A 16,226-nucleotide genomic window follows, 5' to 3' on the forward strand; every position below is an offset into this window, starting at 1 on the left:
CCATTTGTGCCAGTCAGATGCTCTGTGCTTCTGTTTAAAATGCTATATTTTTTATTTTGAGTATTTTTAACCTGAACCCACAGACAATAAGCCTCTCCCCTCACTGATATATGTCCCAATTACATGAGTACATGAACCTGGGCTGCATAGAGATTGACAAAACCGTTATTGTGAATATTTGATGCTGCGGTTTTCACATCCTGAGAGGCTGCTTTATTTTAATTGGGTCATAGGTTTTGCAGTTGCCTCCTACACAGTTTTCTGGTGCTGTGCTGAATCTCTGGCTGGAAAAATCGTGTCAAACCTGACAACTTCAAGAGATGCATTAGGGTTTAATACAAGAAACCACATTTAATATAGTTGTTCAGAAGCTCAACTGGGTATTAATACGTAAGTGCAAGTGTGGCCATTTTAAATTCTGCTAAAAAATGACCATTATTTGATCCACATCTTTGAGCTGTTTTATGAACTTTGCTAAGATTTATCGCTTCATCTCTTTGTGAGGATTTTCATGTGTGGGGTTTGAATTTTTTCTGTCTGTGTTACACGTAAAATTCTGCAAAATGTAATTTTTCTTGAGCAAATGCTTAAGTTGTTTATATGTACAAAATAACCAATGAGTGTTGCTTGGTTCATTTGTATTTAATTGACACAAATTTGCTGTGGTCAGATTTTATTAAATTGAAAATAGTTTTCAAAGTGTGTGGCATGCTATTGGTTGCATATTATCAGTGTAATCTATGTGTTTGTGTGATAAAGGGTGGTTGGAGGTCAAACACAGGTGACAGTAAGATTATGACAAAGTTTGTCTTCTTGTGATCCGTCTTCATAGGTTACACATACCTTGAATACTTTCAGCGGTATGGGGAGTAAATTAATTCAGCAAGTCAAAGAGAAAGAAAAGAGATTCAAAGAAAAGTCTGTAAATGAAATGCGTCTTTTTCTATCCTGTTAAGCTTCTTGCAACCCCTCGGATTTGTTTAACGATCCCTTTGTGGGGTCCTGGGAACCACTGATATACTGTAAGCTATATTCATCAATTCCCAGCTGATTAAAGTTAAAATATGTAGTATTTTAAAAGTATCCCGTCCCAAGATTTGTTTTTACTTTTAATTTTTTGTTCTCTACCTCTACTTTAGATCAGATGAAACATGGAAATGTGCACATATATACACAGAATAGCTATCCTTTTTCGTCTAATTTCATCCTAAGAGGCAGTGCAAACATCCATGTGGGGGGTGTAATGGCAAAGTACGGCTCCATCTATAGTAAACCCTGTTTAGTTAATGTGGACTTGATGTTTGGGGGTAACTGCAGTAACTTTCACTGATCCTTATTCCTACTACATCTGCCACTCCTCATTCAATCGTACAACGTCACGTATTTGTTTTCACACGTCACATGTTCACGGCACGCCGTCTGCGCAACTTGATTGGTTTAAAAAGTTTACCTTTTTTTAAGTTTCTGCTTGTGATTGGCCGTTAGAGGTGTCACTCAGTGACGTACCCCGTCAGGCTCTGCAGTCCACCGAAGTCAGGCAGACAACGACGGAACGGCTGTACTGGGAGTGTTTTTATGGCTGCCACTCAGCACGACGTCTAGTAATTTGTTGTATTTAAGAATGCTCGATGTTTTCGGAGGCCGTGAAAACAAAACCACCGCTCTATATCCAGCGAGGAATGTAGTTAAGACGAAGTCGCTCTGATGTGGACACGGCTAACTTTTAAGTGCTAAATGAGACACGGTCGTCGAGCGAGATTGAACTTCGTCGATCGCGGATAGTTCTTCTGAAAACACACTCAGCGGAAGTCTAACTAGGATCAAGAGCACTGCTTGAATACTTGGACTCGGAGTTTTTACGAAGAACTACGTGAATTGAATGGGGCAACCATCTTTTCTAACTTTTTTTCCCTCAACAGCGGTGCAAACTGTTGTAGTGGCAAACATTAACGTCAGCTAATTTCAGCAAGCTAGCTAGGTACATTAGCTGGCAGCCTAGCTGTACAGTAGTTTGCTACTGGCAGGACTCGACGACTATTTCAGGCAACTTCTTTATGACAATGTCTTTCATACGTTTTGCAACAGGTAGACCTTTTGCAAACACGACTAAGCAGTAAAAAAACATAAACAATTTAGAAACTCATGCGATCATTTTCTTATGTTGGTAACTCCGGGTTGTACTGCGGGCAGTGTCATGAGTTGTAGTTTGGCTGGCTGGTTCGTGTTTTGAAGATTGCTCCCGTATTTCAGAAAGCAAGTTACCCCAATGATGCAGTCTTTGGACACAGTCTAACCCCAGTACCGAGCGACCATGTTGGATCATACAGAATAACACAAGCCTTGGACAGGGGACGAGCTTCAAGTCGTGCAGTTGGCTCCATATTTTTGTGCTGATGCGAACGGTAGGAACAGAAGAGGAAACCTTTCTTTTGACCTAGGGATATAATAGCTTGTCTGAAGTCTTCGCCAGTTTATGCATCAAAATGTCGGCCATCTCCGCATCCGAGAAAGTGGACGGGTTTACGAGAAAGTCCATGAGGAAGGCCCAGAAACAGAGAAAATCCCAAGGCTCTTCTCAGTACCGCACTCAGACAGCTCCAGTTGAGCTTTCACCGCTGCCGCAGCTTAAAGGTACGGTAAGAGGATGAAGGGGTCTGCCGCTTAAAATAGACTATCTGTCATAACCAGTGTGTTATGTGCGCAGCAATTACATTCAGCATGCCTATTACCATAATTGCAGCAAACATGAACGAAGTGAAAGCAATTTGTGCAAATATTTTCCACATTTTGCACACAGCATACATCTCAGGACCACTATGTATTAAACCTGCTGGACACAGTGATCAAAAGAGTTGTGGGCACATCTCCAAACATTTCAGTCTCACTTATTTGCTTATTTTCCTCTACACAAGCAGCCTGGAAAAGTTGACCACAGGGCATTTGGGAAAAAAATGGCATCACATCAGTTTTGTCTTCTTGGTGCACAATACTGAGTTTTGTCAACAGTTTTGTTTACTTTCCTTGCATCACAATGTCTTTGTGCCTTACTTCCAAGTTACAAGGTGTTTTTACAGAGACACAGAGTACCCTCAGTGGAGCAGTCAGGGCTGAATTGACATGCAGAGGCCCATCCAGAGAGTGATGTTGAGGATGAAGTTAAGAGGGATTTATGCTTTTGCGTCAAGGTGTATATCTCAAGGTATCTCCAGAGTTGATAGGTCCCTTTGGGAAAAAAGTGACTACAGTTTGTGGCTATGGTGAAACAATGTGTAAAACACAAGACTTGTGATTGGTCTGAATGGGTTGCTTGTGCTTTCCTCCTGTATGTTGATGCTGGTAGAGACTGTTGTTAGTGAAGACAACACAGAGAAAGTTGAAAAAAAAGGCTCAGTAATTCTTTCTCTACGGCTTGACAAGTTTACATTTTGTGATGTTGCAAAGCCATCTCCAGTGCAAACATGCTGAGTTATAACTGTGGTGCTGTGCCAGAGGCAGGATTGCTGGAACACCTCAACCAAGAACCAAACAGCTGGCTTAACTCATTAGTTTGTAAATTTTCCAAACCATCCCAGCAAGTCTAAGAATTTGAACATGGCAACCTACAGGTCACAAGCCACTTGATCCAAACCTGATACTAAAGCTTACTCACAAATCTACAGTTGTATTCCAACAATTCACAAGACTGAAAGGTACCCTGTAAGAGGTATGCACCTGAGAAGATTACATCTACCTGTTGAATACCAGATAGTTTGTTTAGGATTTGTTAGTGTTTGCGGCTTGTTTTTCTGGGGCTCATCTGTACCCTGAAGTGATGTGTGTGTTCTTATCATCATACAATGAATGTATGTCACTGGTAACTAGTCCAGTGGAGAAAACAGGACAGCAAAAATGCGTTAAATGAAATGTGACACTGTGCAGGATAATATGGGTGGCCAGTATCACACTTTGGAGAGTCTGTTGTCAGTTGATGCATTACTCTGTTGTAGGTGGACATGTGGGGTGGAGGTCTGGTGAGGTTTGGCATGTGACCTGATCAAGGAGTCTGTTCCCTACCTGTCAAGTGGAATACTGAACCCTAGCAGTGTTTTCTGCAAGTTGGAAGTTTGTTTCTCCAGTGTAGAGTTATGTTTTATACTTGGATGTTGTACTCCTTGCTGTTTCAAACTCTCCCCATGCAATTTATTTTCAACACCGACACACCATGATTAGTATGAGCTCAAATGCTGTTTTTATAGATACAATAATCAGTGGTCATTGTAGTATATTAACATGCTTTTGGCAGCAGTTAAATTTGTGTTTGAAAACTGCATTGGCAAGAACTGGCAGCTTTATGCAGCTGAAATGAATCCAAAACTAAATTGGACCCACCTGGCCCAAATGTTGTGCCATTAAACATGTAATACATAAAAAAAAACTGTGGTAACAGGACAAATCTAAGCATGCACCTAACTAGATACCTGTTGATTGTCTTCCTGTAGCCTGCGGTTAAATCGCACTGAGTTGAACCTGCTTACAACCGTGTGTATTTAAGTTCCATTCACAACAATTTGTGCATTTCCATCCTGTACTTAAACATGTTTTCACAAGTTATTTCACTGGAGTGCAGCATACATCTTGCATTGTTTACATTAAGCTAGCATAATACGGAGGAATGGAAATATTGTGCACTTTGTCTACTAATCTACAGTATATTAATGAGATAACACAACACTATATATGGCACTAAGTGGAAATATTATATATATTCACTGCATATTTTTAGTCTTATATTTGTCATTTTGAAACATCCTATCGTGACCCACCCTAGAAATGAATTTAAGGTATTGACGCTTCACAGCCTTTGCTTATGAATGGCTTATATTCGTCTTCTTTTTTTTTTTTTTTCAAATTCAAACTGCCATCATAAAATCTAATTTGCTAACATTTATGCAGACAAGCCTCAACAGCTTATCACCAGTGTTTATGTTACTGGAGGAAAGAGCACCGTTGAAGTAAGAAAAGACTTGCCTGGTCAAGTAGTTGGAACTTTTCAACATGATGCAACTTCTCAGGATGCTAAAAACAAAATATATCATGAATGCGTTGGCATCATACGATTTTAAAGGATCATAGAAAATATAGATACATACAGAGAGCAGAAAGTAAAAGGGAAAGTTTTCCAGCAGGAGTTTGTAACACTTGGTAGGATTTTCCCAAACCAGGGCAGTGCACAGTGTCATGTTGACTACTGCTGGTATAGAATAAGTATTTCAGTTATTTTTGATTGTGATTTGATTGTTTTGATTATTCACCTGATCATTCTGTTGAGTCTGCCCAACATGGGCATGTATAATATGTAACATGTATAATATTATTTTATTACACTGCATGCGGTTTTTCACATCAAAGTCATGAAACACTTGCTGATGAAATAATGAAGTACATTTTATTACGGGATGCCATTGTTTTGATAGCTCACTAATCAGGAAGCCATTCTTAAGTCAATGGTTTGAGTATTTGACTATAATTCAAGTGAAATGTTATTTATATTGATGTCACGTAGGAGGCTTTTAAAGACTTGTAAAGAGCGTGAACACTTTTCCTAGAAATGAAAAGAGCAGTTGTATAAGTGTTGTCATTAATTATTGGCTGGGCTGGAAAGTGTCTACTGTGAAGGAGTTATTGGCATGTGATGTACATGGAAGTGTTGAGGATACAGCACCAGAGGGGTAAGCTCTCACTAAAAGTTACACTTGTACAAGTTCAGAGACTTTTGTGTTAGTGGATCAGTTTGAAACATTGCAAGAGAGCTTTTACAAATTACAGCAAAGGGGGAGAACTCCCGTATGAATGGTGGGACAGTTTGAATCATAGCTATGATAATCAGATGGAAGTATAATAATAAGCAAATGTTACAATGCCATTATCTAATACAAAAGTACAGGATTTATTGAGCATGAACAGTAAATGTGTGGAATACTAAATGTGTCCTCCTCTGTAAAATGAAAATTTGTTGTTCTGTTTGTTTCTTTGGCGTCTTGTGTCTCACCACAGATTGATGCATGTGATTGATATTTTCTCCTGTGGCAGTGGAACACAGTTGTGAATGACCACCATAAGGACTTAAAGATTGATCAGTTTTCCCAGTGTCTTCAGTCATACCCTTTTATGTGCATATCCTGCCTTGGAGGTTACAGTGTTCTCGTGTAAGACAACTCTTCACCACCTACTCTCACGGAAATATTTTAAAGGTAGTGTGGTTGACAAAACAATCTTAATTCAACGTCCACTTGCGTGCTTGTTCTCGGGCTTTTGACTGTATCACAAAGTCTTCATCAGCAGAGGGAGTTTTCTCAGTTGTCATGTAACTGTGGATGTTCAAACTTAAGATAGTGTATTTTTCACTGTATTCATAAAAGGGAAACTATAAGTAATAAATTCCTGTTTCTGCTTACTTACATCACCAAGGCCTATATTTGTGCCTTATATTGAGGATGTTTTCAGGACCAGTTACTGTTGTCCGAGCTTGTTTTAAATGCATTGATTCACCATCTGTTCTATAGTAGCACACGATTGTATGACTCATGATTCATATACAGAACATGAGTCTGTGGTTACAAATAGGCTACATGCACAGGATTACTGTATGTTTTGGTGTTAATTTGTTGAAACGGTTTAGATGTAAGTATCCATATTATTAAAAACCAAAGAATTAACAGAATATCCCGGTGTTTCTTCTAGGATGGAGTAGTAGCAGCTGAGGTGGCACAAACATTTCTTTAGTGTGCTATTATCAAACGGTGTTAATGTACTTTATTGTAATGACAGTTTCAATGACAAAATGACTTACATTTATGGCGTTTCTTTAAGGGAATCTCTGTGAAGGAATCTATCCGTTGTCTTTGAGATTGATAGCTTTCACGTGTCATGGGGGCCCTCGCAAGTAGTGAGGCCCGCCTCTAGGAAGAAGAAAACAGTCGGTGCATGTGGATCTTCCAAATGCACTGTTTGAGTCAGTTTACACCGTTGCCTCATAGCCAAAAGTGATAAGAGTACAATGTTAACATGCAACAAAAGCCCCTTTTATTAGTGTAAAGAAAGCATCTTAACATGGTTTCTCAAATTAGAGCACATACTTACCTGGCCTACTTTAACAGAGTTACAATGTTCAGTTTATCAGCACTATTCCTGGTTCCTCGGGTAACTAGACTAAGAAAGGAAATCTCTGCAGCCAGTAGGTTTCAGGTCCTGAAAGATAGTAGACTGCAAAGATGCTTCATCTCTCCTGCAGTGGATGGGTTGGATTGCTTATAGCTCCTGTTGTGTGATAGACACTGAAAAGATGAGTCACTCAGAGACCAACATTGTTGCCATGACAGCCAGAAGCCTTGAGAGCAAGCCAGGGAAATGTTTTACTTTCCAAATGCAGACTGCTTCATTTAGGTTGATATTTCTGTCACTGCAGTGAAATTTTGAGCTGAGCCATTCCTAGCTGGGTGGTGTTGTGGTTATTGTCAATAGCCTAAGTACAGTACAGTCACAGAATCAGTAGAAAAGTGCACTGATTTTAATTTCCATGACTTGTTTCCACAGAATATCAAGGGTTGGTGTTCTTTTGTCAAGGTTTTTCCTCAGTTTTTTGCTTTCCTTGTTTATATTCTGGTGAAAAGAATATCTATTGAATTATTGAATCTATTGATTGACAACTACTTTATTTATCCTCTCTTACTCCTTCATTTATTCTGTGTTTTTAGCAAACACCTCCTACAACATTGTTGGACAGTTAAAAAAAAAAAAAAAAGTATTAAAATGGATGCAGCCAAATTAGAGATTTGTGTTTTTTATTTCACACATTCTTCTTATTTGGTTAAACCTGGCATCTACATTACCCGCAATGCAACTCAACTGCCGACTGTTCAGTTAAAGATTCACGTTTGTTATGGTAATAGAGGCTAATGTAGCTACGGGCCGCTAACTTCAAGCAGAGATACGGAGCGGCCTACAGAAGTCTGGTAAGCTCACTTCTCCGCCTCCAGAGCTTGAACCTCCAGACCTGTAGTTTTGCTCCTTTTTAAGTGTTGATTCGACCAAGCAAATCATTTTCATCTTCAACTTGGACTAAATTTTGATGGACATTTCCACTATTTCCTGACATTTTATAGCCTAACTGAGTAATCAAAAATTAAAATAATCATTAGTTGCAGCCTAAATATCTGAGTTTTTGCCAGTTTTGATTATCGCAACCTTTAACAACATCTCATCAATGTCTGTTCATGGCAAACACTGTTGGCCTATTGATTGACAAGCGTGTTTCCTTCATGTCTGCCAGCAGATGGCAAATCAATAAATCATTTTGCAGGAAAAAAGGGACAAGGCTTTTGTGAAGCGTGAAGTTTCTGTGATGGCGTTTGCATTGCTGTCAGTGTCATAATTTTGGCCTCTGGCAGGTTAGGCTCTGCGTCTACCTTTTTGCACAAAACTGCTGCCTCGGCTTTATTTTGTGCTGGCAGTCTGTTTTGGCTGAAGATGTGGGTTGTGTGAAGCTGTGCTCCCATAATGACCAGCTGCAACTAGGGCTGGGCGTCATTACATAATACATTTTTATCATGGAATGGGTGGTGAAGATGTATACCATAGTATGTAATTTCCCCTTCATAAATTGAATATGTAATTTTAAATGAAGGACAAAAATGTGGGCTAGTACTTATTCTTTCTCTCTGAAGTGAAAGTTACAATATTCTCAAGTACTTCACAGTGGTTACGGATGCTTATTTTCATACATAACAGAATTTAAGAGCTCATTACAGTGCGCTTTGTGTGTGCTTGTCTACTGTTTGCTCCACTTTGTCACGACAGGTGCTGTACAATTTCTGGATTTGATTTAAGGTAAATTGTATGTAGCTTGGTACAAAATATAGCAAATGCAACCTTTCCACCATTGCCTTAAAGTTATCTCGCAGAACAATTTCGATGGCAACCATGTCTTGACACAGATGCAGTTATGTCACGTGTCATGTCATTCCACCACTGGCTTTCCTTATTAGGACAGCGACTAATCAGTGACTCAGGCAAGCACGTCTTAGTTGTGGTTTTGAGTTTCTCACCACAGCTAAAGCTAATGTGTTGAAGGCAAAGCACATTCTCAAACATTCATTATACTTGCAGAAATGTTTCCTCATCGTTTGGGCATGCCTGTCTTCATCTCTTTGCCATTTATTTTATTGGCATGCAAATATGCGTTTTATCTTTTAAAAAGCAACTATATGTTCATTGGAACCTGGAACCATCAACATTTTTGGCATTTTTGCTTGAAGAATGACAAATAACCGACATACAAAGAAGTTGCTGAATTTTCTTTTGATTGCCTACCCAGTAATTGACTTATCTTTGCCTGACATTCATCTTTCTCAGCAACTGTAACACACGAAAAAAGAGTTTGATTTCTTTCCAAGGATTCTTTTCCCTTTTCATGTTTTGACCATCTCTGGACAGAGAAAATAGTTCTGGCTTTCTGCTTTTGTACTTGTGGGTTTCATTTTTAAGTGAGCATTGGATAATGTGTTTGTTGTTGAATGGGCCTGTAATTAGAAACTAGCTTACGCAGAACCTAACCCACTTAACCTAGCCCTCTTGTTTTCACTAGTTTGGACTTGTAGTCAATACCTGATGGAACATTATGTTCATAATTACACATAACTGGAATTAGGGAAAGAAACTTTTTATGCCCTTTGACTCTGAGTCTAGTTTGAGTACAAAATCTTGCCTTCAATTGTCACTCTGTCTAGTTAAACATGATCTTGAAACACCTCTGAATGGTAGCTGGTTAACTACTGAAGCTCCCAGTTGGGTAAACAAACCTATTAGCCACAGCAGTTACTTATTAGCATTCTGTTGGAGGCTGATTAGCAGACAACAGCATTCAGTTTACTGCTATGATTGCCTTTCTAATGTCCCATGCTATGTTCTTTGATTGCACTTGTTTGCAGTTTGCCATTCATGCAACCATTTAGTCCAGATCAGAGTGGCCTGATGATTACAGACACCAGGGGCACATAATGGGAAAAGTTGCCATTAGGGCGGTCACCTTTTTATTCGAAATTTGAACTTTTGTTTGAACGTGGGGAAACAATTAAATATTTGAATTGGAAGGACCTGTTCAAATTCAATATGTAAGTCTGTAAGTGCGACAGACAGCTTGAAGTAGCTAGCCTTGTGGTCCAGCAGAGAGCGTTGACCTATTGCATACCCTATTGACCTCTCAGTAAACTAAGCTAATAAATAATACTTGAGGAAGACACTAGGGTGGCAAAATTACAAACCGAAATGGTGCAGTTTGCCAACTTTGTAAAAAGCAGCTGGTTTACTCCCCAACAACAACAAATCTGTGGACTCACCTGCTAGCTTGCTATCCAAATGAGGCAGCGGAGGCACAAGAAAAGAGTGGAGAAACGTCAACTGTACAACCTCGTCTCAACCTCTGTCTACTCAATACACATAGTGCAGCCGTATGACACCACACTGGAAAACATAGACTGTACTTAAGATACTCTCTGACCACCCACAGATGGACATCGCTGGCCACACATCAAATTAATTCGAATTAATTACGTGTTCGTTTGAATTTGAACGTGACTGTTTGGAAAAAGTGAGCCTTAGTTCATCGATCACCTCGCCATGTAACCCTCCCACCTTTCACCTGAGAGAGGAAGACATTTGATAATGGATTAATTAGAGTTTTGTTTTAACCTTATTTTCCTCATAGTAGTTGCCATTGCTGTACGTATTTCTCACATCTGCACCAAATGTCTGTTTGATAATGTTAACTCTAGTCTGTTGCGTATCTGGTTGATTGGTGAAAGCTGAAAATGTGCAATGTGCATGAGTTTGTTTTAATAGGTGATGTTTAGATCACTATTGTCTGCCTTATCATGCCTAATTTATGTAAATTATCTTGTTTTACAAAATGATGCTTAAATCTAGACTCCGAGCAAATTGGAGATATAAACTAGCTTTTTTCTGAGGTAATTCATAATGGGAACAGCACACCACACAGCACACCACGATTTTGCCTACATTTTCCATATTAATATGATAGTAAATTCTGCCTTATCACCTGCTCCATTGACAACGATACAGGTTAGTTTTTCAGTTCGACATCTGAAAGCTTGTTTTCATATTTCTTAGTTCTGAATCAATACACGTTTATGCATGTGGCCCAACATTTTTTTCAGACGGGCTAACACTACATGTGTTGACCACATGTTCTCTTATACACACAAACACACCCTTCTAGCAAACCTACAGAAAAGCTAACAAAATGTCTGTTATCTGGAATGAAAAATATTGGTGTCAGGATTAGGCTTGAAATCACTGCAGAAGTGCTGTGCTTTTACCTCTTTTATTGCTTTGTATAAATGTCTCATTGGGACTTTATTCACTGTTACACTGTTGCTCTCTAAGAGGAGAAATAATAAATGTTAGATTGTGGTAGATACAGTACTTTATTTAAAAAGAATATAAATGGCGCCGTGCTACCAGTTGAAATCATATCATGTCTTTTAAACTATAATTAAAGGCAAATGTTTATTTTTTAAGGGTTTTTTTTCCCATTAGCAGTCCTCATTTTAATCTTTTGGTTTCAGTCTGCACTGCTTTGTATCCACTCACAGGTCATATGATACTGTGCATTAAATGTACCATGGTCATAATATTTTCTTTACCTCTCTGACATTTCCAGTTTACATTAAAACTGTTCTGGAGATTCTTTAAGCTGCTTTCAGTTGCTGTTGTGCCAGCATACTTTAATGTGGACTCCAAACAAATGTGGAGACAAGTGTAAATCAAATGGTGCATGCAGTGCCATCTTACCCAACCAGTTCAGCAGTGTGGCATCACTCCTGTCATGCATTAATGGTCACACATGGCCTACAGGCTGTCACTCCTGTTTTTTTTTCTTCACAATTCACCAGTCATATTCTGTACATGTTGAAGCACTTCACATGTGTTTAATAAGATTTTTCAGTGTTGTGATACCAGAAAGACTCGTTCATTAATTTTCTTATGTCTCTCTCTTCCTCACATCTCGGTTGTGAAGACGATATGTCTGTCTAATAGGCAGGAATGCAATCCCAACCAGTGCAGACAATACTGGAGCCTTAACAAGAGCACTCAAGGGCTTTTACTGTCATCTCCTACTGGTGCTGCGGAAGTTACAGCCAAATATGAAACCCTTTTAGTTTATCCAGTTTTCACTTGAAATGTAATGCTTGTTTGGCAAAGGCCTCTTTACCTCCCTTAGGTTTCCATGGTTGAGTATGCCAAAATTATGGAAGGAAGAAGAGGGGGTTTGTAAAGCTCTCTCAAGTCACAGGAAAACACCCTAAATACAGTAAAATATGCATGAGTAGAAATGTTGTTAGCACTAGTCAGGGGACTTTTTCTCTCTGGATTGAACCTCCCAGGCAGACATGAACGTATATCTAAGTAGGTCTGTAGCAGTCAACTCAGTATACGTCATCAATACAACAAAACAACCGTAATTCTATTTAAATGATTGTTTTTTTTCTTTCTGTGGCATATAGTTAAATCACATTTTAGTAGCAGCCATTTAGCTATTTGTCAATTATCTGTCATCACACTGGACAGGCTGCAGAAACACTGAGTACATTTGTGGCAGTGCAGGAAAATCTAAGTGAACTGAACTAAATGTAGAGCGATAAAGAATGCAGGACTAATCTGTCAGTGTTCAGAGGTCACCTGACCTGCATACTTTCTTCAGTTTGTTTTGGTCTCTTTCTGCTTGGCTATAGTTCTATGAAATGTTGATGGGCACCAAAAGGGCAGGTATTAGTGTAAAGCAGGATTTCTGAGGTATAACATAAATATGTTTGTTGTATATTTAACTGTGAATAGGTCAAGACCCCCAGTGTTTCTACCATCATGGTGATTATTTTTCCTTGTTCACACTACAAATCTGTCCTTGTAGTTGTGCCAAAGCCACAGTGAGACGAATCTATGTAAACGGTAAGCCTTAATACTGAGATTTAAAACATTTCTTTACAATTTGAAAGATGATTATACATTGAGACAGTAGTTTCCTTCTATTTAACCACATTTTAAATTGAAAAGAGATGCCAAGTACTGCTGCGACTGAACAGTGGTAATCAAAATGCAAATCAAGGTCAGACACTTAACTCTAACTGCACTGTGTGAAACTATCATAGGTCTGAAAAATACGTTCTTCTATTTTTTAATGTTTGTCCTTTTATACTGCAGCATGTAATTAATAAAAAAAGTTTATCATTGCAATTTATCTTTTAACTTTAAAGTAAGTCATGTAATCCTGCTTGTGTTGGGGGGAAAAACTGCACAATCGCCACAAATGGACCCTTTGAATGATGCATTTCTGTTTTCAATGACCGTTGCCCTCTGCTGCAGTAGAAAGCAGCAGGACACTATTCACTATTCAGGGCACAACACATCAGTCATTGGGGCAGTGAAACAAGGGATGCTTAAATGGAAAATGGTTGCATAACTGCACCATTCTCATGTACAGTGTTGCTTTCTGTTCACATGCAACACACATTTCAGGAGTGATGATGTGGCTATTGTTTTACGGTTGTGTTGATAAAGCTGGCTACCATTTTGAACATTACATTTCTGTACAAATGGAATAGTATTGGTATTTTAGTTGTGCCAGCCTGCATGTTGCAGTTTGCATTTTGAGGCCTACCTGTTCAGTACAGAGTTTGGCTTATGATCAACTCTATGAAAAGTTTTGCTTCCACATTGATGGATTATGGGAACTTAAAGCAAATTTCTTTCATATTTTTTCAGGTCTCCTGAGAGTTGGATCTTATTTAGTCAAATGTAGCCTTTCTAAATACCAGTCCAGTAAAATACATCTGTCTGAACTCAACACACAAGTTATAGAAATGTCTCCTGTTTGCAGTTGTGTATGTGCATGCAGCCATGGGCCTCAAACACACATTGTCACAATAGCTTATTTGTGGACATTCCTGTGTTGCCTCACAGTTTCAGACTCACCAAAGTGTACTTGAAACCTGGCTGTGGTACAAAAAGAGTAGCTAAGGGTTCAGTTAAGCTAAGAGTTAAGCATCATTTGTACAGGCTTGTTAATGCCATCTTTTTGGATGGGAGTTCCTCAGCAGGAGTCTATTTATTCATCAGGGTTTGTAAGCCATTCAGCTGGAGGCTCATACTGGAGGCTCATGAGCACCTGCCTGTTTGGCCTAGTTGAATTTCTGTGGATATGAAGGATTACAAGAAAGTCCAAGTTCCAAACACCTCATAGAAAATCCCACTGTGTATAGTGAGAGCCTTCATGCTTGTATATCACTGGATACATGTAATTATGCACTCTGTGCTGGAAGGGTTGTTAGCCTCATGGAATATTGGACATTTATTTTCAACCCATCACTCACAGAAATGTGTGCAGTTTAATAATACTTACTCTTCAACTCCTCTCATCATAGCCTTCTGCAATACTGTTATCTGTTTCCTATCCTGTCCCGGTCTAAAGAGATACTGCATGTCTATAAAACACACCTGTTGTCATATTTGAAAATATGTTTTTGCTTTGTCATTGTGAGGTATTGTGTGTAGATTTATTTTACACACATTTATTAAAATGTTAGGATAATAGCAATAAGGAAGTTTATAGCACAGTAGAATTCTGTACTTGAATTAAAGGAAAAACCAACGTACTGTAAAGTGTCTTGCCGACCACCAGAACAGCCTCACTGCTCCTTGTCGTATATAAGTCTCAGGACTCTACTGACAGGATGAACACCATTCCTTTTAAAGGTCCCATATTGTATCAAGTCAGATTTCCATGTCTTGCTTCATTATAAAGCAGGTCTAGGTGCTGTATCAATACTGTGAAAATCACAGTATCAAAACGCTCAGTCCAAGGAGAAATGCACACAGATACTGTGCCTTTAAACAAGTCGTCAGGACTTCCGTAAGGTTGTGATGTCACAACTCTACAGTCACTGCCCCCAGCAGGTCATCTGCTCCAATCACACCACACCCACCAAGTACAGGGACACGCTCAGTCTGTCGGAGTTATTGGAGCGCTCTGCTCAGGATTACTCTTCAATATTTTGGAGGTTGTTCAGTTTGTCTAAAACGCCTCGTTTCAGACAGACTGTGAACTGAGGGGCTGCATGAAGGGCCAGTATAAGAGAAATAAGGGCTTTTTTTTAAACTGTGAATCATGCAAAGCTACTCTAGTGGAGTCCCAGAATAAAAATATAGAGCTGAAATGAGCATAATATGGGACCTTTTTAAAAGATATTGATAATGACTGTAGAGAGCATTTGTCATGTTTCTCCTCTCGTTTATTCTGTCTTTTCCTTTAATTTGTTGCTCATCTGTATGTGGTTATTTGGACAATTCACGGCGCATTTCCTATAAACTCTCTTTGCTGTGGTTGTAGAGCTAAGATCATATTTCCTGTTTTTGTCATCAAATCTGATCTCTGACGTGTTTTATACAGTTTATGTTTCTGAGAAACCACTGTGCATCATTCAGTCAAAACTCAATTGTTTAATTCCTGTGTCTCAAATATTGTACTTTTATAAAATCGACGATATAGGGAAGTGCTATGAACAAGATGAGGAAATAACAACAGCATTGTGCAGCCTGCCAAACATGCTTTGTTCTACAAGTATGTTACTTAACAAACCCCAACATAGTATTTGTCCCATAGTGATGCACCAATGTGGTATTCACCCATTTACAGTAGGCTGAAAAATATGACCAGCATGAAATAAAACCCAGAAAATATCATGACTGAATAGCTTGTGTAACATTTGGTTTCTTCATGACAGCGGTTGGCAACATCTAGAGTCTGGTGTCGCTAAATACAGAGCAGATGAGCTGCTATGTTTCTTTTTACATCAAGTTGTTTCACACAACAACAGGGAAAGCTGCAGCATATTTTAGGACTAGGAGTAGATGTTGTGAGTAGCATGGTTGAAGCCTGTGGGTGATGACTACTCAAATAATTGTGCATCCTGTGAATTCTGTTTTATTACATTTCACTTGAAACAATATCTAATGGCTTCTGTGCTCAATTGCTGTTTGGGCGAAGTGATCCTTCATGTGTTTGTCATTTGAGGTCATGCTATAATCTTTAAGATATTCAAAAAGTCAGTAATGAATGGAGAAACCTGTAATTCAGGGCTCTTCTAGTTACAGAGCCCCTCTCAGTGGAGGCATTT

At 38.9% G+C, this 16,226-nt stretch overlaps 1 protein-coding gene across 1 annotated transcript in view; it reads left to right on the forward strand.

Annotated features, from left to right (window-relative positions):
• Nucleotides 1-1,595: 1,595 nt before the first annotated feature.
• ppp2r5a (protein phosphatase 2, regulatory subunit B', alpha isoform) overlaps nucleotides 1,596-16,226 on the forward strand; it is a 39,886-nt gene continuing 25,255 nt past the window's right edge. The window contains exon 1 of the mRNA XM_070925389.1: nucleotides 1,596-2,631. Within this exon, the coding sequence (XP_070781490.1) occupies nucleotides 2,484-2,631 (148 nt within the window). The 5' untranslated portion in view covers nucleotides 1,596-2,483. The remainder of the gene's footprint in view (nucleotides 2,632-16,226) is intronic.

Source organism: Enoplosus armatus, chromosome 19, assembly GCF_043641665.1.
Source record: "Enoplosus armatus isolate fEnoArm2 chromosome 19, fEnoArm2.hap1, whole genome shotgun sequence".
In the NCBI taxonomy this organism is placed as follows: Eukaryota; Metazoa; Chordata; class Actinopteri; order Centrarchiformes; family Enoplosidae; genus Enoplosus; species Enoplosus armatus.